The sequence below is a fragment of the Trichosurus vulpecula genome, chromosome 1, assembly GCF_011100635.1.
Source record: "Trichosurus vulpecula isolate mTriVul1 chromosome 1, mTriVul1.pri, whole genome shotgun sequence".
Lineage (NCBI taxonomy): Eukaryota > Metazoa > Chordata > Mammalia > Diprotodontia > Phalangeridae > Trichosurus > Trichosurus vulpecula.
Genome location: NC_050573.1, coordinates 57,154,622 through 57,181,603, shown reverse-complemented (window position 1 = coordinate 57,181,603; position 26,982 = coordinate 57,154,622). Strand labels below are relative to the sequence as shown.

Genomic DNA, 26,982 nt, shown 5'->3' with positions numbered 1-26,982 from the left:
GCGGAAGGATACGAAGGGGGTGGGAGGAGCGGGGGGATCCTAGGCGGAGCGGTGACAATGTGGAAGGGGGAGGGGACGGAGACTGGGAGGGAGAGGTGGAGGTGGGGGCGGCTGGGGGGTGGGGGGGGGGAAGGGTTGGAACATGTCTCCTGCCGCAGGAAGATGAAGTGGTTACAATTGTAGCGGAGCCCCGGGGTTCCGGAGGGCTCGGATGTGAGCGCGCGCCGGCGGTAGCGGCGGCGGCCAGGGTGGATACATTGTAGCGGCACTTGGAACGCGGCCGGGGAGTCCCGCGCGCCGCTGCCTCGCGGGGCCCAAGGCGCCCGCGAGCTACGGAGCAAGGGGGCGGCCGAGGGGCTGGGGGGGAAGGGGGACAGAGAAAGGGACGAGGCGCCCACGCGCGAGTCGTCGGGAAGCAGCCGCCCGCGGGGCCGCGGTGCGGCGGCGGGGGGCTCGGGGAAGCCCGCCCGGCCAGACCCCACCGCTTTTGTCCACGCCGCCTTCGGGCCCGCGGAGCCGGGCTGGTGCAGGACCGGGCGGGCGGGCGGTGTTGGGGGGACGCCGCTGCCGCCGCCGCCGCCGTCTCCGCTGCTGTTTCATGCCCCCAACCCTCGCGACCCTGGCTCGCAGCTTCCCGCCCGCCGGATGAGATTTCTTACAGAGAAGGTAAACAGCCTGCGCCGGCTGGGGTGGGGGGGTAACTGGCTGGAGGTGGGGTGGGGGTGCCCCGCACGGCTCTGGGGACTTGCTCGCCCCCCTCCCAAGGGCTTTGTGTAGGCACCCCAGGCCGAAGCCGTGACAAAGTTGGGCTCAGTTCTCTTTCCAGGGGAGGAAGTTTGGGGGACGCACAGTGCTTTGGGGAGGTGGGGGGGGCTTGTGGGGCAGAACGCTCCCCGCTTCCCTGGGCCAGTCTTGCTGTTTGGCCCCCGTGGCTTCCTGGGGACTAGCTTTGGGGCACTGGTTGGGGGGAGGGGTGGAGGCGGCAGCTGGAGGGGACTCATTGTTCTGTTAGTCAAGTTTAAAGGGCCCGGAGGGAGAGGCTGGGTCTACCCCCCCCCCCCTTTTTTAAAGGTGTGGAGGGAAAGAGTACGAGGCACTTTGAAAGACCGATCCCCAGCCCCCTTTACCCCATGGCCTTCTTGCATCCCCAAATGTGCATAGTTTGCTGAACTTTAGCGACTGGGATGGGGTGGGGGGGAGACGGGACCGGACGGGACGCTCCAACTTGGTCTGTTCTTCAAAGTTTGGTTGGCTTAGCTGGGGCTCATGTTCTTTCTCCCCCACCCTTCTCCCCTTCACTCAGAGCCCCTAAGCGGGGCCTGCCCCTGGTGGAGTGAGTGTGTAAGTGGGGCGGGGGGGGGGGGGAGGCGTAATCTAAGAGCTGGCATTTGCAGGCCCCGGCCCTGAGTTTGGGAACAGGCCGGGGGAGGGGGGTGGGGTGGGGAAGCCCTTTTGTCTGAAGGCAAGAAGGTGCCTCTCCTAACTGGTGTCTCAGGTTGAAGTACATGTTGGGGGGGGGGTGAGGAGGGAGGGGGCTACGGGGGTGGGGAGGGGTACGGTGGAACATCTGCTCCGCGTTAACTCGGGGAAAGGCTTTCTCCGCTGGCATGCGGCGGCAAAACTGCTGTGAATGATTTCAGATTGAGGCATAACACGCCCCGGCCGCTCCGTGGGCTTCAAAGGGATCCCCACCGCCCGGGCTCCCCGTGCCTTGGCCGCGGTCGGGGTGGGGGGGGCGGGAGGAGGAAAGAGACTGGCAGCGGCTGTCTGAGCTCATCGATTTCACTTGTTCTTTTTCACCCACCCCGGACCCCCCCCCTTTCCCTTCAGCTACTCCAAGTTAGCTTTTGAGAGGGGGTTGGGGAGAGAAAAGTTATTATCCTCATTCATGAAGTTAGGACTTTTTCTGGACTAAGTGGAAAAGGTCAGTTTCTCCTTTACATTTCGCGCCTGGGGCGGGGTGTTAAATTAAAAATACATCTCTGGTGACCTTTTTTTTCCGGGGAGGGGGGGTCTTGTTTAGGGGCAATGGTCCTCCCCCCTTTTTTTTTCCCCTCAGCCTGAGTCAGGTGGATAGTTCTCCCCCACACCACGCCCCCCTTCTCCGCCCCCACCCCACACGCAACCCCCTTCTCCCTCCCTTTCTTGTTTTTGAGCGGGTATCCGCCCCCGGGGACCCTTGGGGAGAGTCGAGGACTGCCTGGCGAGGAAGGGGAGCAATTATTTCCCAAGTTACCTTAAATAAAAAGCCTTTATTGGCTTTTGTTGTTTTCTTGGGGAGGAGCATATTCAACTCAACAAATATTTATTAAGCGCCGGCTGTATGCTAGGTGCTGCTCTAGACCCACTTGAAATCCTCGTGTACCCTTTCCCCTCCCCCCCGAAGGGGGGGGAGGAGCCGAGTTTTACTCGTTTGATTTTTTTTTAACTTTTTTTTCGGGGTGTGTGCGTGCGTGCGCGCGCTTGTGTGTTGTGCACTTCATTGAAATTCGTCTTGACATCTGGCGCTGGGGGCCGCTCCGAGAAGGGGGAGAATTTTCAATTTCTACCCCACCCCCCATTTTTGAGCCCAGGCTATGGGTGCAAAGAGAGTTGCCCAGTGCACGTCCTGGTTCCCCCCCACCCCTACCCCAGCTTTGGCCGGAGGGATCCTGAAGTGGGAAGCAGCCTTAGTTGTCCTCTCTCCCCCCTCCCAATAATTCCGCTTCCCATTTCCGGAAAGAAAGCCCATACCTACAGCTCTTATATTTATAGTTGGATCTCTCTGCTCCTGAGAGTTTGGAGAATTAATTTAGTGGTGGTTGGGTGTCCCTGCATTGTTCAGTGCCTGATGGGCTGGCCCTTTAAGAGGGGGAAGGGCCCGGCTGGCCCTTTAAGATCCCCCAAAGGCGATAACTGGCCCTCCACCCTGGATGTCGAGTGGCCCATATTTTTCCTTCCTCTCCTTCTTTCCTCATTGGTTGGTCGTCTCTCCCCCCCCCCCACCCCCAGCAGAGCTGGGAGGCTGGCAGCCCCCAAAACAAACATCCGAGTGTGAACCTGAATGGGGAACTTGTTCAGCGCCCGGGGCACCATGTGCACTGGCCCCCAGCCGGCCAGGGGCCCCTTTGAGATGGGAAGGATTTGCCAGGGTTTTAGCGTTTACAAAACATTCATCTGTCAACGCCCCCACCCTCCGGAGTTCAGCCTTCTTCATTAAAAGCTTTCTGCTCTCTCTTTCCCTCCCTTCCCCCTCTGTTGGTTCCCCCCTCCTCATCCCCCCACTTCTCATTGGGCTGTATCTATCTTTTTTTTGTGTTTCTTTCACCTTGATGGGTCTGTGTGTCTAACCGTTCTCGGTGGATTTTTGTCTCTCTAACCTCTCCTGGCCCCCCCCCCCCACTACCTCTGGATCTGTATTGCTCCCCCACCTCATTATCTGCGAATCTCTCTCCTTCTCTGTGGGTCTGTATCTTTCCTCTTGTGTCTCTTTCCCCTTCTTGGTGGGTCTGTGTCTCTCCCCCTTCTCGTTGGATTTTTGTCTCTCTAACCCCGCCCCCCCCCACACACACACTCACCACACCACCTCTGGATCTGTATTGCTCCCCCTCCCGTTATCTGTGAGTCTCTGTCTCTCCTCTGTGGGTCTCCCCCTTTTCTCTATGGGTCCCTCTTCTTCACCCTTCTCGATGGGGCTGTATTCCCCCTGCCCTTTTCTCTCTGTCTCCCCCCTCTTTCTCTATGGGTCCATCCCCCCCCTTTCCCTCTGGATCTGTCTCTTCCTCCCTTCTCGGTGGTTTTCTCTCTCCCTTCTTATCTTTGGGTGTGTGTCTCTTCTCTCTGGGTCTCTTCTCCCTTCCTCTTTTCTCTGTCTCTCCCCCTTCTCTGGGGTTCTATGTCTTTCCTACTCTCTCTTCGGGTATGTCTCCCTCCTCTTCTGTCTCTTCCATTCTGTGTGTGTTGTTCTCCCATCCTCCCCCCTCCTTGTGTGTGGCCTTGATTCTCATCTCTGTCTCTGTGCATGTCATTCTCTCTCCCTTTGGCCCTCCCCTCTGTCTGTTTCTCTCCTCACTACTCTATCTTGCCTTCTTTTCCTTTCGTTTGTTCACCTCTCTCCCGCCCCCCCCCATCTCTTCCCCACCGGACATGTGTATATCTACTCCATCCCTCCCCCTCCCATCCCCCACAGTGTCTCCAGGCCCTCCGGAGCTGTTGCCGCTGTTGAGTCTGTGGGAGTATGAATCAGCAGCAAAGGATGGCTACAGTCGGGACAGACAAAGAACTCAGTGACTTACTAGACTTCAGCATGGTAAGCAGTCTTTGGGGGCTGTTTAAAGGGCCCGAGGACCTGATTGTCCTGTCCCTCCCCTCCCCCAACTTCTCAGGCCTCTGCCCTGGATCTGTGGAAGAGAAGGCCCTGAGGCCCTCCCTGCTCCCTGCCCCTTTTCACCTCTCAGAGGTAGAAGCAGGCTCCCAATTCTTCCTCTCGACCCCAGTCCCTCTTTGGGGAGAAGGAAGGAAGGAGAGCAAGTTGGCATGGCCTCCACCAGTCCCCTACCTCTGGGGGCGGGGGCAGGGGAAGGGAAGACACAGGGAGTGAAAAGTCAACTTCTCTTGGGGGTCAGCTTGATTGTCTTGGGCTCTGAACAAAACACAACACCCACTATTTTTGGTGCCATTTCGCGCCCTGTTCCCTGCAAGCCAAATATAGTCAAGTGCCTCTGTTCGCTCTTCTCCGAGGACACTCCTGAGGGCTTCCTCCCTTCTGCAGACTTCATTCACTTAAGGGTTCAAGAAGGAAAGCTGTTTATTCAAGAAATTCACATCCCACCCCCAAAGAAAGGACCTTGTCGGATTCCTCCAGTCACTGTTAATCTTAGGACATAGGTAGATGAGTATGTGTTCTGGAAGAGAAAGGGTCCTCAGATATGGAGCTTAGAGAGATCTTCTAGATTTGGGGTTCTGCACCCCTTGGGAAGCCTATGGATGGACCCCTTCTCAACAAAGTTTTCAAATGCAAAAAATAAAATACCTAGGATTACAAAGAAAACCAATTCTATTGAAATACAGGTTATCAAAAAATTTTTTTAAGTTTATGGACCCCAGGTTAAGAACCTTAGTTTTGGGGAAATTGAGACATAGAGGAAGGGAAGTGATTTGACCAAGGTCATTCTGGCAAAATAGTGGCAGAACTGGGCTCAAAACATGTGTCTCTTTCCCCAGTTTCCCCAACTCCAGGGTTCTTTTCTCTAGATCACTGCCTTGAATTATGGGGACACGGGGGACAGCTAGACAGAGGCCGCTATTTCAGAAAGATAATGCCTTCTGCATGAAGCTGTTCTCAGGCTCTCTTAATTCATCGTCTAACCTCTGTGGCTTATTTCCAATATACCTTTGTACATCTGACTGGTACAGAGTTGTTTGCCTGTTGTCATCTCTTAGACTGGGAACCCCTTGAGGGCAGGGCCTGTCTTTTACCTTTCTTTGTATCCCCAGCACTGAGTACAATGTCTGGCACACAGTAGGTGCTTGATCAGTGTTTATTGACTGAGTAGAATCTGCAAGGAGGCTAGCCTGGTTGAAAGAAAGATGAGGTGGGCGTTAGACTGGTGACCTGTGGCTTGGCTTCTAGCTGTACTTAGTGCCATTCCCAGCCCCTTTCCCCTGGGTCTTCTAACATCTTGGCCCGTTCCATTCATCTCTTCCAGCATCCTGGCTGGCCCACCACCTGGCAGGATCAGCCTGGCACAGGAGGTAGAGACCTGGGAGATCTTGGCTTTTGTGAACATGGGCAGATAACTTGTCCTACCTGAACCTCAGTTTACCCATCTATAAAATGGAGGACAGTAAACCCTAATTCACAGGGTTGTTGAGAGGTTCGAATAATAAATTATGGTAAGAAGCATTTTGGAAGCCTAAACCACATAGATAAGGGGGCAGTCAGGTGGCACAGTGGATAGATCACTGGCCCTGGAGTCAGGAGGACCTGAGTTCAAATCTGGCCGCAGATACTTACTAGCTTTATGACCCTGGCCAAGCTATTTAACCCTGACTGCCTCCAAAAACCTAAAAGAAAAAAAGGGCAAACTACATAGATAGGCATTCTTATTAGTAACAATTATTTCAACAGTTATTAGCTGATGATGGAGGCAAACCCATTGATCTTAGCCTCAGTTTCCCCATCTATAACAAAAGCAATGGTGGTGCCATGGGAAAGTCACTGGAGTCCAAAGATCAGGATTCAAGTCCTACATTGGCTGCTCAGATGGCTTTGAGCCAAGAGGTCAAGGTAGACAGAGCACTGGATCTGGCATCAAATACATGAGGTTGTATTTGGCCTCAGACATTTAACTAGTGGTGTAACCCTAGACAAATCACTTTGCCTGTTTGCCTCAGTTTCCTAATCTGTAGATTGGAGATGACAATAGCACCAGCTCCCAGGGGCAGCTAGGTGACACCTATCTAGTGGACAGAGTGCTGGATCTAGAGTTAGGAAGACTCATCTTCTTAAGTCCAAATCTGGCCTCAGATACCTGCTGACTGTGTGACCTTGGGCAAGTCACTTGACCCTGTTTGCCTCAGTTTTCTCACCTGTAAAATGAGCTGGAAAAGGAAATGGTAAACCTCTCCAGTATCTTTGCCAAGAAAACCCTAAATGGGATCATGAAGATTCAGGCACAACTGAAAACGATGAGATCCCACCACCACCACTGCTTCCTAGGGTAGATGGGAGACTCAAATGAAAAAATAAACATAAAATCCTTTGTACACTTTTGAAGGCTATATAAACGTTGGCCACCACTGTTGTTCCTGGGTCCAGGAACTCTCCTGAACCATGTTCTCCAAACTGGTCCCCCCTTCAGTCTGCACAGAAGGAGTGAGGGAAGATCTGAATTCGAAGCTTCTTGACTCCAGGTCCTGTCGGTTTTTTACTCACTGCAGTGAGCTGCCGCTCAAAAGACTTCCCAGTGGCAGCTGCTGGTAAAGGATCAGAGAATAATCCCCTGTTTGGTACTATTTCTGCCAGCCCACCAAATAGCATTTATTAAGCACCTGCTGTGTGCCAGGCACTGTGTGACACCCTGGGGATACAAAGCAAGGCAAGAGACAGCCTCTGTCTTCAAGGAGCTCCCAGTCTGATGGCAGAGACAATGCAGCCAGTTGTAGACAAATAGGATACAGACAGAATAAATTAGAGGTGATAGAGGGGTAGGCAGTAGCATGGAGGGGGATCAGGAAAGGCTTCTTGCGGAAGGGGAGATGTGCTGAGACTCGGAGAGAGGCTGGAAGGAAAAGATAAAAGGTGTTCTAGGCACGGGGGACAGCAAGGGTTGATGCCCAGAGTCGAGGGATGGTGTGTCTTGTGTAAAGACCAGCCAGGAGGCTGGTGTCATTGGATGGAAGAATGGATACTCTATAGATGAAGGTGTTAAAAAAAAGTTAGAAAAGGTGGCCAGGGGCCAGGTTCTGGAGGACTTTAAAAGGCAAATGGAGAATTTCCTGTTAGAGCCCGAAGGCAATAGGAAGCCTGATCTGATGGGAGGGATGAGTAAAAATACAAATGTATAACAAGGAGGGCTTTAGAGCTTTCAAAACAAACATATCCCATCCCGTGAGATATCTTGATGGATCCTGGAGAGCCCCCCACGTGGGGGGAGCCTTGTTCATCCCATTTTACAGATGAGAAAAGTGAATCCAGGTAAGACTTGTCCTAGGATGTACAGTGAATCTATTGCAGACCAGAGATCAGGAGCCAGTATCCCAGGAATGGACATTGCACATAACATGACATAGAGAGTGGGAGTCAGGAAGACTCTTTACGGGGCAGCTAGGTGGCGCAGCGAATAGAGCACTGACCCTGGAGTGGGGAGGACCCGAGTTCAGATCTGGACTCAGACACTTGACACTTAACCAGCTGTGACCTTAGGCAAGTCACTTAACCCCAATTGCCCTGCCTTCCCCCCTTGGGGAAAAAAAAAAAGGAAGACTTTGACCCCGGCCAAAACCCCTGGCTCCTCATCTCAAATGCTACTGCTACCAGCCAGCATTGATGTAGCACTTAAAGGCTTGCAAATCACTGTAAGGATTATCCCATTGCAGCCTCCCAACACCCCTGGGAGCTACGTGCTGTTACTATCCCCCTTTTAAAGATCAGGAAACTGAGCCTGTCAGAAGTGAAAGTCACTGGCCCCAGGGTCACACAGCTAGTAGGTTTCTAAGTCTGCATTTGAATTCAGGTCTTCCTGACTCCAGGCCCAGTGCTGGATTCATTCGCTGCCATGTCAGAAAGGTGGTACCTGGAGAACCTGCCTCCCAGGTGGTTGGGAAGGGCTAGTGGAGGATGAACGCCAAACTCTTTGCAGAGGTTTAACTGTCAGTATTATTGGACCATCTAGTGGAACATGCTTGGGTTTTTTTTTGGCTTGTTTTTGTTCTGGGTTATCTCCACTGCGTCTCATTGCTTCTATAGGAACCTTGAAGGCTTGGGTCATATCTTCCTTATTTTGGATCTCAGCACAGATCTCTACACATGACTGATGCTTAATCATTACTTTTTTAAAATCTCTATTTTATAGAGAAAAAAAACTGATATCTGGGTAAGGATAGAGCATGGAAGCAACTTGACCAAGGTCACCCAATAAGGCAGTGGCAGAGTTAGGAATAGAATCCAGGGCTCTTTGCTCATTTCCCAGATTAAATCCAGTTTGACCTGAAACATTAAAAAAAAATCCATATAACACTCTCCTCTTCTCAGAAAAAAGGCCTGCAAGGAGAGCCAGCTCCACTTGGCCTCCGGAAAGGCGAGTGGTATTTTTAAGGCCGTTTTTTATTTTTTTTTCTGTGCTTCAGTAATTTGGGTTTCTTTTCAGAGTTGTTTTGTCAAACTGAAATGTCCCAGGGCATCAGCCCATAACAGGCATGGGTGGCTGAGATCACAGGCTTGGAGCCCTACCAGGGTGCCCAGGGACCCCAAACACTGGCCTGCTTCTTTTGCCCAGTTCTCAGCAACAGTCGAGTCTGATGAGGCCCGGGATTAATAAACCCCTCTGCCTATTGGGTCAGGCCAGTCAAATAACTTATTCCTTGTCCTTGGTCCTGTGAGTTAAAAAGTATAGCCTTATCTATTTGTCAGAGCCAGAAGGGACCATAGAATACAGGATGTTCAAAGTTAGAAGGGAGAAGAACCATAGAAGCCACTCAGTGCAACCGTCTCATTTTGCAGATGGGAAAACTGAGTCAGAAAGGCAAGATGATTGTCTTCAGCTACACAGAAATTGGAACCTATCTCTCATCAGTATTGTTGTGATGATTGCATGAGATAATTTATGTAAAGTGCTTTACACACCTTAACTTAGGATAAGGAACTTGGCTTCTGATACTTCCTGTGTGACTCTAGGCAAATCGCTTCACCTCTCTGATCTTTATTCTTCTCATTTTTAAAATGGGAATGATATGGTACCTGTTCTTATTAGTGACAAAACTGAGCCTTAGAAGGCAGAGTTCCTAACTCCCCAGGTTAGGGTTTTTTCTGCTGAACCCAATTTCTAGTTATGTTATGATGTGAAAATTTGGGAGGTAAATATAGAGAAGCAGAGTACAGTTTTGAGGACAGACAGGCAGAGGGAGAGATGGCACCCACTGCCCTCCCTTTCCTCTTCCCTTCCTACCCCTTAGAGCAGAGCGGGGGAAGGCTGTTGGGAGGGAAGTGGAGGGGTTGTTTTTTGGTGTGTGTGTGTGTGTGTGTGTATGTGTATGAGAGAGAGAGAGAGAGAGAGAGAGAGAGAGAGAGAGAGAGAGAGGAGAGAGAGAGAGAGACAGAAATGACACGTCAGCTGGGGGCCCCACAGCCCATCCCCTGCCACAAAGCAGAGGGAGGGAGAGGGGAAGGAAGAGCTCACGTGTCTACCAGGAGGTTGGGGGAGGGATCCCAGAGTGGGGGGCCTGGGTGTCTTCCAGGACCGCCCCTAGGAGATGTGTGGGTGGGCAGAAGGTTGTAAAGCAGGTCTATAAATAGCAAGGGGGTGGAAGCCCCCAAAGCAGAAAGCATACCCAAAAAAAAAAAAAGGCTGCCAGTGAGACAAAACAGGAGACAATGCTCAGTGAACTCAGGTTCATTCATTTGAACTCATTTCCACGCACTAGCACCTCAGAGGCCCCAACAGCCAGACCTCTGTTTTAGGGATGAAGTGCCCTATTGTGGAAAGACTTGGCCTCAAGGTCAAGAAACCTGGCTTCTAGTCCTGGTTCTGTTATCTGCCTTGCTGTGTGACCTTGGGCAAGTGATTTCCCCTCTTCCAGTCTCATTTTCCCCATCTAAAAAGTGGCAGCATTGGATTAGGCCTGTTAAGCTTCCTTTCAGTTTCAGCATCCTGTGACTGAGCTATCCCAGGGTGTAAGAGGAAGCCTGATGCACAATGGTTTTGTTTTTGTTTTTTTTTTTAACCTTAGAAGGCCCTACCCAAAATCAATTGAGGTATCCCTGACCTGGAAGGTAGGAACCTTGATCTGGGAAGTAACTTGGTCTGGTTCCCACAGGGAGATAGTGATAGATTTAGAACTAGGATTATCTGGCCCTAAGAACACAAAGAGGCAGAGCTGGGAAGGTCCTTGGAACACAGAATGTCAGAGTTGGTGGGGAGGGAACCTTAGAACACTGGATGGAAGAGCTGGGAAGGACATTAGAACAGTAAATGTCACAGCCAGGGAGAAGCTTTAAATAAATGGCCTTTTAGAGATCTGGTTCCCAAGCCCCTCATTTTACAGGGGGGAATACTGAAGCCCAGAGAGAGGGCCTGATTTGCCCAAGACTATCCGTCCTACCTTATGTAAGTGGATGAGGGCAGGGGTCCAGGCCTCCCAACTCTTGTTCCAGGGCCCTTTGGACCATCCCCCTGCTGCCTTTTGGTCTAGAAGAGTACCAAAGCACTGATTTCAGTGGGTCAATCACTATTTCTTACTGTGCCCAGGTCTTTCCTGGTCAGGCCCTGTAGGAGGAGTAGGGAGGGCACCTCAATGTGAAGTGCTGCCCCTGCCCTCCCAAAGGACTGAAGGGAGCATTGAGCTGTGTGTTTGGAAGGGGAATGCTGTAAGAGCCCTGTGCAGGGAGACCTCACCTCCCTGGCCTGGCTTGCCAGAGAGGCCTCTAGGTGGTCACATCCTGGGTTCGTGGGTAGCTAGCAGTCTCACAAAATCCTGGACTTTAAAGCCAGAGAGGACTTTAGAGAGTCTTTGCACCAGGGTCTTTTCACCTTCTTTTGTGACTTGGACTCCTTTGGCTGTGAGTCTAGTGAAATCTATGGAGGGATGCCTCAAAATAAGGTTTTTAAATGCATAAAAGAAAATTCATAGGATTTTTTCAAAGAAAACCAAGTATTTTAAAATAGAGTTATTTTAGAAAAATGTTTATTGAGCCCAAAATAAGAGCCCGTGAGTTAGTCCATCCTCTTCCCCATTTCATCTCCCATTTTACAGATTAGGAAACTGATCCAGATTTGGGAAGGGACTTGTAAGAGGTCCCCTGCCTCCAACTCCAGCATACTTCCTGCTGGACCGCTCTTTGCTGTATGATCGTGGACAAGTCACTGTACAATGGATGTTAATGGGGAAGGTGCTCTGGGAGAACCTTAAGGCATCAGGGAAGAATGATCTGTTGGTCTTCTCAGGGGACTTGAAGGATAGATCAGACTTAGAGAAAGCAGGAAGGTAGCCCACTCCCAGCAGGGGCATAATCTGTGGGGAAACTGGCTGGTAGCTGTGGCAGGGAAGGGCAAGGAGCCCTCTGAGGCTGGAGCTGGAGCCCTGAGGCCTGCAAACACTAGGCTCAGGCCTGGAATTGCCCCCCAAGGAGAGGCCCGAGCCGAGGTGTCTCTTTCCACTAACTAGCTCTCACAGGCTCGGGTTATCAGACTTCATCTCAATTGACCGTAGTAGAAAGAGTGATGGGCTTGGGAGTCAAGAGGAATGTTGTGTAAGTCCAGGCAAATCACTTGTCCTCTCTGATCTTCAGACTCCTCTGTGAAGTGAGGATCTAAGCCTTGATCAAGTGCCTAAAACTCCATAATGGTTAGAGCCCATTGAGTTCGCATATGGGAATCACTTTGCAAACTTTAAAACTCTCAAAGTGAGTGTTTTTCCACTAAGAAAAGTTATGGCCTAGTGCAGGGGTGGGGAACTTGTGGCCTCGAGGGCCACCTGTGGTCCTTTAAGTGCTCAAGTTTTGCCCAAATCCAAAGGGATTTGGTCAAAGGGCCACACTTGAGGACCTAGAGGGCCACAGGTTCCCCACCCCTTGCCTAGTGGATACAGGACTGGCCTCAGAGCCTGAAAGATCTGGGTTTTAGCCCTACCTCTTACCTATACTGGTCAAATGTGGGATCTTGGGTAAGTCACTACATACCGGAGGCAGCTCCCTTGATATTATAAGTGACAGGAAGGGGTGATGGGCTTTGAGCGATCTTCTACCCAATGACATCCCAGGCCCAGACCTTGTCCCTTTTTCAGGAAGCAGAACCCCAGCCAGGGCCCTGTCTCTCTTATAGCTGCTTAGAGGAAGAGGGATCCCAGCCCCAGAGGGATGGGCTGTTTTTTCTCTTGTTAGGATTTTTTTAATGTTGCTAATCTGCTTAATCTTTGAGGAATTAAATACCCAGGCAGTTTTTTTTTTCAGGTACCAGGGAGGCAGGGAATAAAGAGAGGATGGGAGACAGGCAAGGCCGGGTCTCGTTTCTCTGCTGGGTTTCTACAGCAGCTTTCCATTCACCTCCTCACCCCCCACCCCTCCTCCTGCTCAGAAGCCCTTTAGTGACTCTGAGAAGGTCTCAAGTCCTTAGCCTGGAGTTCTTGAAGCTCCTCTCCTTTGCCTCCCTCCCCCTGTCCCAAGTTTGGCCGAAACCTCCTTTTCCAACCACATCAGAAGACCTGCGATCAGTCTCACCCAGCAGCTCTACTTCCAGAATACCTGCAGCTGAGGTCCCTTCCAGCTTAACATCTGCCATCTCTTCCTTCCTCACTTCTCTACGTAAACAGACCCTTTACTTTTTGTCTACCAGGCCAGTCTCCTCAGTGCCCCTCCATCTGCCATACACACTCGAGCACGCACGCACGCGCACACACACACACACACACACACTCTCTCACACTCTCTCTCTCTCTCTCTCTCTCTCTCTCTCTCTCTCTCTCTCTGAGGAAACTGAGGCCCACTTCATGTGTCAAGGAAGTAGATTGAAACAGGTCCTCGCTGAGCTCCCTCCCACCGGAGTGCTTCTCAATCAGTGTCAGCAGCTAAAAGAGACCTTAGAAATCCATAGAATGACAAGCCCTCAGAGCAGGAAGGGGTCTCCAGTGTCTTCTGGTTCAATAGGATGCACTTCTCTGGTTTCTTTGATCTGCTTGAAGGGTTCTTCCCGGAATGGGGAATCCTCACAAGTTCAAAGGGAGGCCATCCCAAGTTTGGGTAGCCCTGAGCACTTGGTGATTTTCTCACACATAGAGCCTAGATCTTCCACTATGGTTTTTGTCAGTTTCTCTCACTTTCTGCTCTCTAGGGCCAAGCAGAATAAGTGGGATCCTTCTTCCTCAGATATTCAAAAACTGCTCTCCTCTTTTGCCTGCGCCTTCTCTTCTGGAGCCAAACATCTCTGGTCCCTTTAACTGGACCTCTCGTAATAACGTCTTCCCATTATCCTGGTTAGCCTCCTGCATATGTTCCACTTGTCCATCTCCACTCTGTAATTTGTTGCTCAGGACTGGATGGTTTTCCAGGCAGAAGACAGAGGGCCTGGCCACCCCTCGCTCCATTTTCAACACAGGGCGTTTTAGTACAGGCTACCATTGCAGTAATTGTATGATGGCCGTATCTTATGATTGGCGCGTGGCACTTGGAGACCATTAATGCTACCTGGTATTTTTCATGGCATCTGTTGTCAGGCCATGCCTTCCCTTCTGGTTGGTTGAATCCAAGTGTAGGACTTTACGTGTATGCCTCTTAAATGTCACTTTATTTAGATTCAGCCCATCCATTCTAGAGGACAGCTAGGTGGCACAGTGAATGGTGTCAGGCCTGGAGTCAGGAAGACCTGAGTTCAAAATCAGACTTTGCTATCCACATCTAGAGAAAGAATTACGGAGTCTGAATGCAGATTGAGGCAAACTTATTCGCTCTCTTTTTTTTTTCCTTGTTTTTTGGTTTTCTTTCTTTCTCATGGTTCATTCCATTGGTTATAATTCTTTATAACTTGACTGTTGTGTAAATAAGTTTAATGTGAAGGTATATGTAGAACCTATACCGGATTACGTGCCATCTTGGTGGGGAGGGGGAGAAAATTTGGAACTCAAAAACTGTGGAACTGAGTGTTATAAACAAAAAATAAATGAAAATAACAAAATAATAAAATCAGACTTTGGCAAATCACTTACCTTTAATGTGCCTCAGTTTCCTCATCTGTAAAGTGGGGATCATTTTACCTCTCAGGGTTGTTGTGAGGGTCCAGTGAGATATTTGTAAAATGCTTAGCACAGTGCCAGGCACACAGTAGGTGGTTAAAAAACGCTTACTACCTTTTCCATTATTGTTGTTGGAGATTAAAATGTTTAAATGGCACCCTGCCAAGGGCAGATCCATAGTAGTGGAGGACTAGAGACTTCCTTCTAAATTAGCATTGACCTATTAATACTTCTCTTTGGGTCCCACCATTCAGCTAGTTTTGAATCTGCCTCACTTCTATGTGGTCTGTGTCTGTCTTGCCCATAAGTTGATCCTGGTCACAATGCCTTGTTGAAGACTAGGAATGCTATGACATTCCCCATTGGTCTAGTAACCCTGTCCAGAAAAAGGATATTATTCTGGCATTACCTGTTCTTGATGAAGACACACTGTTTCTGTAGTAGGGATTAAAACCACTGAACATCTTGTTTTCCTCCAATGATTTTCCATGACTCACACCGCTGGGCCATGAATGCAGGAGGAATTGAGGCCCCTTAGACTCAGCCATAATCCCCAGCATCTTTCTCTTTGGATGCAGCTCTGGGCCCTAGACCCAGCTCTGCCACTGATTTTGTTAGGAAGCATCAAACTAGTCTTTTCCTTGCTCTGGGCCTCAATTTCCCCATCAATAAAAATGAGAGGTTTTAATTCCTATTATCTGTAGTATTTTTGATTCAACATTATAGTTTTCTTTAAAAGTTCAGCCCTGGGTTAAAAAGATTTTTTTGGATGTTCCACCCCTCCCCATACCAAAAGTTAATCCCACACCTGAACAACAAAGTCTTACCCAAATCTCTTTTTCTTCCCTCCACCCTCTATCTTTCTCTGTCCCTCTGTGTCTCTTTTTGTCTGTTTTTTAGATGTTCCCGTTGCCAGTGGCCAATGGAAAATCCAGGCCCACCACATTGACCAGCACTCAGTTTGGAGGCTCAGGTATCGTGATTTTATTTTCCTTGTTGTTTCGTCAAATATCGAAATAAACCGAAATGTGTTCTGTTCTCCACTCCCCTCCCCACCCCCTGCAACCAGGCCTCTTGCTTGGAGTGACTGATATCGTATCCTGGCTTTCCCATCTCCTGGTCTCTGGTTGTCTGATAACCCAGAGATGAGAAGGACTAAGTGCTATTGACTCCTGGAACAATTTTTGAAGTTGGAGTAGAGGAAGGAGAAATTGGTGAAGAAACAGTGAAAGTAAGGAAGCTTGTGGCTTCCCAGTAAAGAAAATGAACCCTCCCTGGCTTCAGCCTGGGAGAAATGTCTCCCACTGCTAAGTGATCTCCAGGTGTCTTTGCAAGGGCTCTAGGAAAGCTGCTCCTTCAAGGTGGAGGGGTTAACATGGAAGGTGGAAGATTGTCTTAGGGACCTGTCTCTCTACTTACAGATCAAGGCTTAATGGAGGGAAAAGACAGAGTCAGATCTCAAAGCCCCATTCATATTTGTAGCTATCAGTGTTATAAGAGATTAAGGAACAAGAAAGGAGGAGGCCGGAGTCCTGTGAAAGAACTGATTCCTCCCTGCATTGTTTGTAGATGGGAAAGTGTCTACAACACGTGGGCTTGGGAGGTGGGGAATCTTAAGGTTGAAGAAGAGCTAATTCTTTCTACAGAGGACAGATAAATTTCAGAAGGAAATAAATACTTGGAACCTAGATGAAGATAAATGCAAAATCGTGCAGGTAGATTCAGAAATCCAAATGAAGCAGCAGAGAGCTGGTTAGGCTGGGTAGCATTTCCTTTGGGAGGGGAAAAAGACCTGGGGGTCTCAGTGTACCTTAAGCCTAGAATGAGTCACTGATAAGATACATCTGCTTGAATACAATCCATATGAGGGATGTCCTAAGCCCTAGTCAGACCCTAGCTGGAATATCATGGTCAGATCTAGGCATCACACTTTAGGAGATGTTGACAGGCTGGAGCTCACTGAGCGGAGGAGCTCACCATAGAGACACTGAGGTAGAGTACTAGTGCCTGCTTAAGGTTAGTGTAGAAGGGATTCCTGCATCGAGTAGGGGGCTTGAGAGAGCAGTGACTGAGTGGCTTTCACTTTCCCCATTAGTGAGACAGAGTGGTTTTAGCTAGTTAATTCCATGTCCTAAGGACCCTTTAGGCTCTGACAGTCTGTGTTCTGAGGGCCCTCCCACTTTTGACACCCTGTGTTCTAAGTACCCTCCCAGGTCTGACATCCTGTGTTCTAAGGGCCCTCCCAGCTCTGACATCCTGAGTTCTAAGAGCCCTCCCAGCTCTGATGACCCTATGTTCTAAGGGCCCTCCCAGCTCAGACATTCTGAGTTTCCATCCTTGACCTCTTATTCTAAGGTCCCTCCCAACTGTGATATTTTGTGTTTTAACATCCCTCCCCATTCTGACCTTATATGTTCTAATTTTCCTTCAGATACTGATACTGTAGGTTCTAAGCTTCTGGCTGTGGTAGAACACAATTTTGTCCTGCCCCTGCAGGCAGTCTGGAAGGCTGAGTTGGCTGGATAGATTTGCTGTACCTGGCCTAGGCCAGGTAGAAGCTGTCTGGCCACATTAGGGAACCATTAGGTCAGCATGGCCTCAGGGGAGGATGGTGGGCCAGCCAGCCATTGGGAGAAATGCCTTTCAGCCCAGACTGTTAATAACCAACACTGTCCCCTGGGGAAGCCCAGCCTGCTACTGGGGAAACCGGACTGGATTGGGAGGGAAGACTTGAATTTGAATCCCCTGTTCTGCCACTTTTCTGCCTGTATGATTTTGGACAAGCTGCTTGACCTGACCCCCTGGGCCTTACTCTCCCCATTTTCTGAAGCTGAAATGATATCCCTCAGATCTCTGTAACTTTACACCATGTCTTCTGCCCACAACTACCTTGTGGCATAAGGGTGATTATCCCCATTTTATTTTTTTTGTTTTGTTTTTTGAGTGGAGAAGGCAGGGCAATTGGGGTTAAGTGACTTGCACAAGGTCACCCAGCTAGTAAGTGTGCCAAGTGTCAAGTGTTTGAATTCAGGTCCTCCTGACTCCAGGGCCAATGCTCTACTCAATGCGCCACCTAGCTACCCCTCTCCATTTTAGAGAAAAAGAAACTGAGACTCCAAGGGAGGCTGTAATTTGTCTAATCTAGTCGGTGTTGATTTGATGCTGGCACCCAAAGCTAGGGGGATCCCTAAGATCCCTTGCCTCCCTGAATCTTTATTTTCTGGGCTTTTCTCCCCATGGTAAGCAATATCAGAATCCTCCTGGTCTTGACAGGTTTGATTTCTGAGGTCCTCAGTCCAAAAGTCAGTCAACATGCACTCGTTAATTAAGAAATGAAAGATGTTCCTACCCTTGAGGAGTTCATATGCTAATAGAGAGACAACCTGGAAGTCCCTAGGGGGGCAGGCTCTATACAGTGTAAATGGGAGATCATCTTATTGGGGAAGGCAGCAGAAATGGGAGGTCTTGGGAATGCCTGCTGAAAGTGGGATTGGAGCCTCATCCTGGCCTGAGATAGTCTGGTGGCTCCAGCCTCGGGTGATCAGGCTGACTGAAGATCTTTGCCTTTTGCTGGGACTTTGTGGTCGCCCTACTTCCTGTTGTATTTGCTCTGTTCCCTGAATTTCGCAGGAGTGTGTGATGAAGGCCTCCCTTTGATCAGGACAAGGCTTTTGGTTAAGTTTGGGTAAGTTCATAAAAATGTCTCTTTTTAGGCCTGCTCCCCACCAGCTCCCAGAGCCCAATAGTAAACCACTGCATGCCCCTGGCGGGCCTCACATCCCCAAAGCCCTTTCCTCCCAGCTCAGTCTTAGGGCTCTGGGTAGAGAGAAATATTGGAAAGTTTCTTGGCTTTGATGCCTCGTATAGACCTTTGTGAGTCAAGGGGCCATAGAGTGTTGGAGTCTGAGAGGGTCTTAGAACTCTGGAAGTAGAGTGTAGATTTAGAGCTGGGAGGCACCTGAAAGGTAACCAAGTCCAACTCTCTCTACAGGATAGGAAACTGAGGCCCAAAGAGGCCTCACACAGGTAGTGTCAGAGTTGGGATGTGAACCCAAGTCCTCCGTGCTTTTTACTAAAAACAGGAATCCAAAAGAAGCAGCAAGTTGGGTTCTGGGAAGGAAGAGGGAGGGGAATCCTGGGCTGTTTCTGCTGCTTAGAGTAAGGGGTGTTCACTGCCCTGCCGGGTAGCATTCTTTCCTTCTGCTGAGCCTCCTTACTCTGCAGAAGGTGCAAAGCCAAGCAGAGAAGTTCCGTTGTGTAGAGGGAGGGGAGGGAGTCTTGGTAGCTCTCTCAGAAGCTTCAGAAGAAGGGAGTTTCCATCACCATTTGGAGATTAGCTGAAGGAAGAGAGAGATCTTGGAGCTTCCCCTTGGGGTCAGGGCCTTCTGGACAGTAAGCATGGCCTCCACTCTCAGCCAGTGGCTCCAGAAGCTCAGTGATGGATGGCTCTGGGTGACATTTCCCTATCACCAGGGCAGCAAGGATGGATTTTGTTTAAGGGAGGGAAGCACAGAACGGAATGGAATGGGAAGGTCCCAGGGCTGCCCTGGGAAGGCTGGCACAAATCTTGGGCACAAAATACTGCTTTTCAAAATCATATCTTTTTTTGCCACTGACCCCACCCCACCAAAAGCACAAAAACACACACACCCCTCCCTTCCCTTCAGCTATAAACAATGAAAAGAATCTTTAAGTGTCAGAGTCCTAAAATATTTGAATATTAGCATCTTAGAATATTGAATGAGAAGAATCCTAGAATATTGGTGTGCTCAGATTCTGAGCTCTTTAATGGGGGGAGGGGATTAGCTGAAGAGGCAGCAGGTGAGGAAGGGTGATGGGCAGGAGATGGGTTGGTGTTTTGGAGAAGCCTCAGGGAAGTTTGCATTTATCTCCTAATCCCAGCTAGTATCTCTGTTCCTGGTTGGCCTCGTGATGATGATGCTTCTACCCTGTTAAGATTTTGTCCTCGAACCCCAGGGTTTCATGGCCTTTTCTATACCCTCGACTCTTTTGGCAGTTTGGTAAAGCCTCTGGAGTCCTCAGAATCCTGTGTGTTGCCCACATTCGTGATGCTAAGCTTCCACTAGAGGCTAGTGAAAACACAGTCGAAGGAAGGGGTAATAGTAATGGAAACAGCAGATGCCTTGAAGTTCATGAGGGTCTCAGTTGATCCCCATGATAGTCCTGCAAAGTGGTACTATGATAGGAAGTATTATCCCCATTCCACAGGTAAGCAAGCCAAGACGTAGAAAGGAGGGTGACAAGCCCAAGGTCACATGCTTAATAAGTGACCAGGTTCTAGTTCCTGGTGCTTAAACTCCTGGCAGAGTGTCCTTTCCGTCAGACCCCTCACTGCATGAGGGCTCAGAGAGAAGACTCAGTGTCTGTGAAGTTCTCGTGGCACGTCTAGTCCACAGCAGACAGGGACTGTATCTTACTCACCTCTATCTGCCCCGTAGATAGGTACTCCCATGTCCAGTGCTGATCCAGAGTGCACAGGAAGGAAAGCAGCCTGTGGCCAGGGCAGGACAGCACAGTGGGTTGTGCTTATTGACATTTTCTATTGTCTCTGGTGGGGGTTGGGCTGGGCTGGTCCAGTGGTCCTTTTGGACACCTCTCTGGGCTAAGTTCTAAGAGGATGTGATTATTGATCATCACTGTGTCTATATAGTAATCTCCAGGCATGATGTAGGTACCACAGAAGCTGCATGGAAAGGGGCTTGGGAGACTGGGGTTTGACACTCACTATGTGACTGTGACCAAGTCACTTCCTCTGTCTGACTTGTCTGTGAAATGAAAGGGTTGGACTATAGTTACCCCTTCCACCCCTTGGAGGTTGGGCACACGGTGCCCCCCGAGATCTGGAAAATCTGTGTAGTTTTTTGACATTCCCTTCATACCAGAGGAGAGGTCTCATTTTTTTTCTTTTTCTTTTATGGGGTGTTTCTAGTACCTTATTCTAAAATTTGGGATATATTACATAATGCTATATATATATTTCATGCATTTCTGAGTTTCTGAACTTTTTCTGTGTTGTCTGCTGGCCTTTGCATGTCGTCTGTGGCTTCCACAAAATTCCCCCCCAAATTCCCATTTAATTCAGAAAGTTCTAAAACTCTGCCTTTTAAGGGCCCTCCCAGCTCTAAGGTTCTGTGTCCTAAGGGACCTCCCAGCTCTGACATCTTGTGTTCTAAGTCCCTCCCACCTCTGACATTCTGTGTTCTAAGCCCTCTCCCAGCTCAGACATTCTGGCTTTTAGGCCTAAGTACTGTACCATCTGGTACCAGAGTTCTTAGAAATACCCCTATGATGTAGGCAGGGTTGGCTTTTATTGTTCCCTCTTTACTCATGGAGAAACCAAAGGCCAAAGGGTAAGCCACTTGCTAGGGGCACACAGAGTTCATAACAAAGCTGGGACTGGAGTTGAAATTTCCTGTCTCCTGGTAGAGGGCGTCACCCATTGTGGGCATTGTCTCCTGAGGCACCGTGGGGACCTTCTTTTCCCTACCCTCCCACTCTATCCCTGCTAGCATAGTTTGATTCCAGAGATAGGATGGAAAGGGGGATTGAGATGGTGCCTGCCTCCTTCATGATCTTGGGCCCCTCCTGAGAAAGCAGCTCCTTCTCTCCATCCCTGCCTGTGGCCCAGGTTAGGCCCTTCCCCCTGGGGATGGCACCTTATAAAAAGGTATTTTTCTTCTTCCCTCCTCCAACCTCTACTTCTCATTAATCCTGCCCTGGTAAATTGTTGCCCTAGGGAAACCAGCTCCACCCATCCAAAGCAAGAGACAACTCTGGCTTTTTGTGTTCTTACAAGCCAGGCCTCCCACATCTGGGAGCAGCTGAGCCTGGTGGCTGCTCAGGGTGGGGCTTGCCGTGGGCCCCCCGGTCTCCCTCTGGTTGAGATGAGAGGAGGGCTGCTTGTCCTTTGAGGAATGTTCTGCTGCACAGCCCATGCTGATAACAGAGCTCGAGGAAGAAAGCTGCCTCCTGGGAAACCTGGCTACCCTGGCTTGCTTTGGCCTTCCTTACCTGTTCATCTCTCAAGAGGGATGGTGGAGAGAGTGTTGGTCAAATTATTTCACTTAGAGCCTTGATGTCCTCCTCAGTAAAATGGAGGCTGTAAGACCTGCTGACCAGGTGACCGCCTAGTGAGCTTACCTCTCCCAAGCCTCGATTTCCTCATCAGGTATTTGGGATATATGTGTTGTAAGGAAAGTACTGCGTCAGCTTTGTTGTAGAAGCATGACTTTGCCAGACTCACAGATCAGTTAAAATGGCCTTGGGCCTCTTGGGAAACCAGGGCAGGTATGGGGGAGAATAAGGAAGGGGAATAAACATTTTTTAAGGGCCTGGGCCCTTTGCTACCTTTGTGAGGTAGGTGCTATCATCGTCCCCATTTACGGTTGGGGAAAATGAGGCTTGCCCAGGGTCACACAGCTAATACATGTCTGAAGGTTATCATTTGTACTCAGATCGTCCTGACTCTAAGACCCAGCTTTCTTAACTACCCTCTCTAGTTTCCTAGGGGGTGACTCCAACTCTGTGACATCTGTGTTTTATCACACTAGTATTGATCTCCTTACACCTGGCAGTGATTGGGATCTGGGGTCCCCTTGGCATTTTCTCTTCCCTAAGGCCAGCTAACATATTAGGAGGTAGTGTGGTGTTTTGGGAGAGATATTGGGTTTGAAGATGAGGGAGCTGGGAACCCAATCCCAGCCCTCCTTATTCCCAACGTGACCTCAGTTTCCCCATCTGTACTATGAGGCCCTTGGAGCCAGTGATCCCTGTGGGCCTTCCAGTGATGAATCCATGATCTGTGAACCCCGATGTCCCTGTTGCCCAGGTCTGAGCTAGCGTGGCCAGGTACCTCTGGCCGGACTTGTGCCTTCTAGTTCCGCTTTCAGCGCCCAGATCTACAAGGACTGATCTTTCTCTTCTTCCTTCCCCTTCTCCCACTAGGGGCAACATGAGCTGACCCTACCTCCTCCTTTGTGTGTGTTTTTTTTTTTTGCTAGCACCCCGTCTCCTCTCCGAATATCCCAGAAGAGGGGTGTCAGGCAGATCTCTCTGTGTCGGCCCCTCTTCACACATGAGGACGTAGCATAGACAAGGTAGCTTACCTAAGGTCACCCATCGAGGATCAAGTCATGGGTCTGATCTGTAGATTTTTATACCTTTGAGGTCATCCAATCCAACTCGTGTCATTTTGCTGTTGAAGAAAGTGAAGCCCAAGGAGGCTCAGTGGCTTTAAGGTCACTTAGGGATTGTGGGGCATGGTGGAGGGAGGAAGGGAAATTTGAACCCAGATCCTCTCATTCAAGTTGTTGTTCAGTCGCTTCAGTCATATACCATTTTGAAGGTTTTCTTGGAGTTTGTCATTTCCTTCTTCAGCTCCTTTATAGATGAGGAAACTGAGGCAAACGGGGTTAAGTGACTTGCCCAGGTTCATACAGCTTGTATGTGTCTGCGGGTGAATTTGAACTCAGGACAATGAGTCTTCCTGACTTCAGGCCCAGCACTCCATCCACTGTGCCACTGAGCTGCCCCTCTGACTCCAGAGATGGTGCAATTATAAATCTCTCCCCTACTTCTCCATCCTCTCCCCAAATATTCTTCTGCCCTTTCTGGGAGTGATGTCTAAAAAGCCCAGCTCGGACTGACTTGGGAGGTAGGAGCTCCACATCACTGAGGATGTTCAACCAGAGGCTGAATGTCCACTCATCAGGGATGCTGGAGGGAAGATTTTTGCATTGAATAAGAGGTCATTGGAAAGAACCTTAGTTCTGTTGGAAGTCTTCAGTATCTGTGATTTAAAGAGGCAGGTTTAGGTCTGGAGAGTCTCTGGTTTTATACTCCAGGAGTATAGAGTTCCTGGTTTTGAATTTTTAAGGTTTCTGAGTCATCATGATACTCTAGGGATCTAAGGTTCCATGTTCTAGAGTTTTGAGTGAGGTTCTGATGATGGTTCTAAGAAAGGTTTAATCAAAGACTGCATGGTTCTGTGTTTCCTAGTCCCTCTCCCCTTAGTTCCACTGGTCAGAAATCACCAAGGTTCCTTGTTTCAAAGGCTTATGAAAAGCCCCTCCCCATCACCATTTTCTCATAGCAAGAGGGGGGAAGCATTGCTGACCATGGCCGCCTGTTGCCCTCTAGTTGGCATTTTGCTTCTGAATATCCAGCAGCATTAGCATAGGGATGTCCTCACCTCGTTCCCCCCACCCTCCAAGGAAAAGTGGAGCTCTTGTTTGTCTCCCCTTGAATTCTTACTGCCCCCACCCATGAGCACCCAACCTCACTGGAGAGGTGTGGAAGCCAGAGTCCAAAGACTTGCCCAGGGTCACAGAATTGGGACTAGAACCCAGGTCTTTGAATTGCCAAGTCTGGGCTCTTCCCTGCATTATTAGGTGTGGGTGTGTTGTAGACTCAGGGGTTCTTAACTCTTTTTGGGGGGTCATGGATCCCTTTCTCAGAATATTTTTAAATGCATAAAATAAAATCCATAAGACTTCTGTAAGAAACCAATTATATTGAAATACAGTAATCAGATTAAGCAACTCTGTCCTAAATGATGGACAGAGAAAGAGAGGCTAGTGGGGACTCAGCCCAGTAGATGTTCTTTCTAAGGTTAGAATCCTTATGGACTGGTGTGTATGGACCTGGGAAGGAGTGGGGTTATTCCCAGAGCAGTGGAAGAGACAAGCTGGGGCTCACCCAAGTTCTTCTGATTCAAAGGTGTGTGAGCAGGACAGCAGTGACCTAAACTGGACTTGAGAAGATGGTTCTGGCAGCTTCTTCAGGGGATTAATAGGAGGAGGCAGAGAGAAAAGGGCCAGGTTAGACCATTCTCCAGAGAGCCATTTGGAAGCAGCTCCCCAAAACCAGCCCCTCCCAGCTCTCTTACTCTCTTTCCCTCTTGTTCAGCTCCCCTTTTCATTTTGTTTTAAGTTTCTATTGATGCCTTTTGGGTTTTTTTTTTTAACACCATAGTTTCCCCAGTATCCCCTCCCTTCCCCTCCAAGAAAGCCATCCATATAACAGACAGTTGTGAAAGACAAAGAAGAAAAGGACTGGGGATGGAAATCTGGATAATTAATTGATCAGTGTATCAGAGGAGTCTGAAAATCTGTTCGGGTGCACCCCTACAAAGGGGTGGGCGTGTCTTCTCAGTTCTTCTTCAGAGCCTGGGTAGTTCTTTTCTTATTTTCTTGGTAGTTCTGTGGTCACCAGGCCTGTACTCTTGGCTTCCTCGAATATGCATCAGTTTGTGGAGCTCTTTCCTCGCTTTTCAGTCTACATCACATTAGTCACCTCTGAGGGCACAGCGGGGGATTCCATTACATTCTTAGGCCACGGTATGTCTAACCCTTCCCTCCCCGCTTTTTTTAAATATCCTTCCGCCTGTCCTAGGACTATTGGTGTGTGTATAGCCTTGTTTGGGTAACAGTTCCTGGGGCTGTGAGTCATGGGCAAATAGGGCCTGAGGCACTAGGGGGTGGCACTTAAGAGCTTTTAGCTCAGCCCTGGTTTCTGGGCCCATTGTTCCAACAGGATAATGGGATTACTTCCTGAGGCCAAGGCTGTCTCCCAGCCCCCTCTATTAAAAAAAAACATCCACCCTTAACAACTTGGCTTTTTCTCCCAAGTATCACATTGTCCTATCAGATGCCAGGAGTATTAGTGGGTGCTGGTCAGACCCAGAACCACTGTGGGACTAGTTAGCTCAGAGGAACAAGGCAGGAAGAGTTGTTCTTCCTAAGCAGAAGTCAGGGTTGGCAGGTGCCAGGCTTGCTGTCAGGAGTGTCTCAGCCCTCATCTTCTCCCACCCTCCAACTGGGCAGGTGCCATGAAGATAATGGCTGGAAACTCCTGCCAGAGGGAGCGACCAAGGCCCATCCTAGCTGGTAAGTCCAGCACCTTGTGCTCAGGTCCTAAGAGGGAGCAGGGACTGGGGGTGGGATGGGAGGAGGTGAGGAGAGGAGTGGAAGTGCCTGGCAGGTGTTTTTCTCTGCTACTGCCAGCTTAGTGCCCTGCTGTGTGCTCAATGGGCTGCTAGGTATATAGTTTGTATTGTTACTTCTGCTTTTCATCTATATAGCCTGGGGGAAATTACTTCAACTTTGGAAGCCTCAGTTTCCTCATCTGTAAAATTAGATGGCCCCTGAGGTCTTTTCCAGCTCTAAATCTAGGCCCCTACAAACAGTGGGGAGGATGATTCGTATGGGGCCGTCATCCAAGTCCTTCTGTGGACAATGACTGAAGTGTAAATTGTCTGACCCTTTTGGGGGACTCCCACGTGCTCTGATGACAGGAAGAGTAATATATTCATGCATTTTTGCATTTGTTCATTCAGACAACCAAATGTTATTGAGTGCTGGCTCCCATGAGGGACACAAAGAAGTGAAAAGGGTTATGTGCCTGCTCTTGGGGAGCTTCCACTCTGGTCAGAGAGGTGGTATATGGAGGAGCAACTCAGATGCAGAGCCTCTGGGGATACAGAGGAGGGAAAGATTGCTGCTCCCCACCCCCCAGCCAGAAGCATGGGTGCTGACCCAACCTCCATTTCTGTTTGAGGGGCTTTAGAGCTCACCTGGCCCAATTCCTATAGGCAGGACTGATCCGGTGGGAAGGACTCTGCCGCTCCCGCTCAAGCCAGGAGGGACCCGGATGTCCATCCTGGCGGGGGCACTCGCTGCCAGTAGAACTTTGGACAAGTCCCCTCAGAACCTGGTTTCTTCTATTCTGTAAACCTTAAAGCTGCCTAGAGACTTTTATGGTGGTTTCGAAGCTTGGAAAACGGAGGCCCAGGGTAGGAACGTGTCCTGGCCAGATTAATATAGCTAGTTTGGGGGCAGGGCTGAAATTGGGACCCAAGACTTCTGACTACAAAGCCAGCACATTTTCCTGGATATCTCCAGGTTGGGGAGGGGAGGGTGGCATATTCAATGGAGAGGGAACAGCATCGAAGGAAATCTGGGGCCACGGCAAAGGATAAGGCTTCTTCCTCAACAGATGAGTCATTGATTGTGGTTGTAATCTATAGGTAGGGAGTGGTGTGATAGAATGGAGAAGTGTGTTTCCACAGATGGAAGTGTGCCTGGCTGTCTGTCTGTGTCTGGAAAAGGCTTTGACAAAGCAAGGCACTGGGAGCCTAGAGGAGAGGGCCAGATGCCCCCAGGTGAATTTGGAGAATCTGATTTCTGACAGAGCCTTAGCTTGTGGAATAGGATCTGGTGTGGGCAGGTAGAGAGAGAGGTGGAGGCATCCTACAGTACTTTTTTTTTTTTGGTTATTTGGCAGGGCAATTGGGGTTAAGTGACTTGCCCAAGGTCACACAGCTAGTACATGTCAAGTGTCTGAGGCCGGATTTGAACTCAGGTCCTCCTGACTCCAGGGCCGGTGCTCTGCTCACTGCAGCACCTAGCTGCCCCCCTACGGTAATATTAAGGTGGGACTGAGTAGTGAGGAGACTGCTGAAGATGAATGGAAATGCTGTTAGGATGAGAGTCAGAAGCTTGGGGGTGGAGAGAGAACAAGTAACCAGTGGGTAGATGGGTG

At 49.6% G+C, this 26,982-nt stretch overlaps 1 protein-coding gene across 8 annotated transcripts in view; it reads left to right on the top strand.

The window, feature by feature from the left end:
• Positions 1 to 560: 560 nt before the first annotated feature.
• TCF3 (transcription factor 3) overlaps positions 561 to 26,982 on the top strand; it is a 100,684-nt gene continuing 74,262 nt past the window's right edge. For 6 of the 8 annotated variants that reach the window (XM_036752523.1, XM_036752483.1, XM_036752508.1 and 3 more), the window contains exons 1-3: positions 561 to 666; positions 4,169 to 4,288; positions 15,322 to 15,394. In XM_036752523.1, coding sequence (XP_036608418.1) covers positions 4,217 to 4,288; positions 15,322 to 15,394 — 145 coding nt within the window. In that variant the 5' untranslated portion in view covers positions 561 to 666; positions 4,169 to 4,216. The remainder of the gene's footprint in view (positions 667 to 4,168; positions 4,289 to 15,321; positions 15,395 to 26,982) is intronic. The other 2 variants (XM_036752515.1, XM_036752475.1) reach the window with 1 other exon arrangement.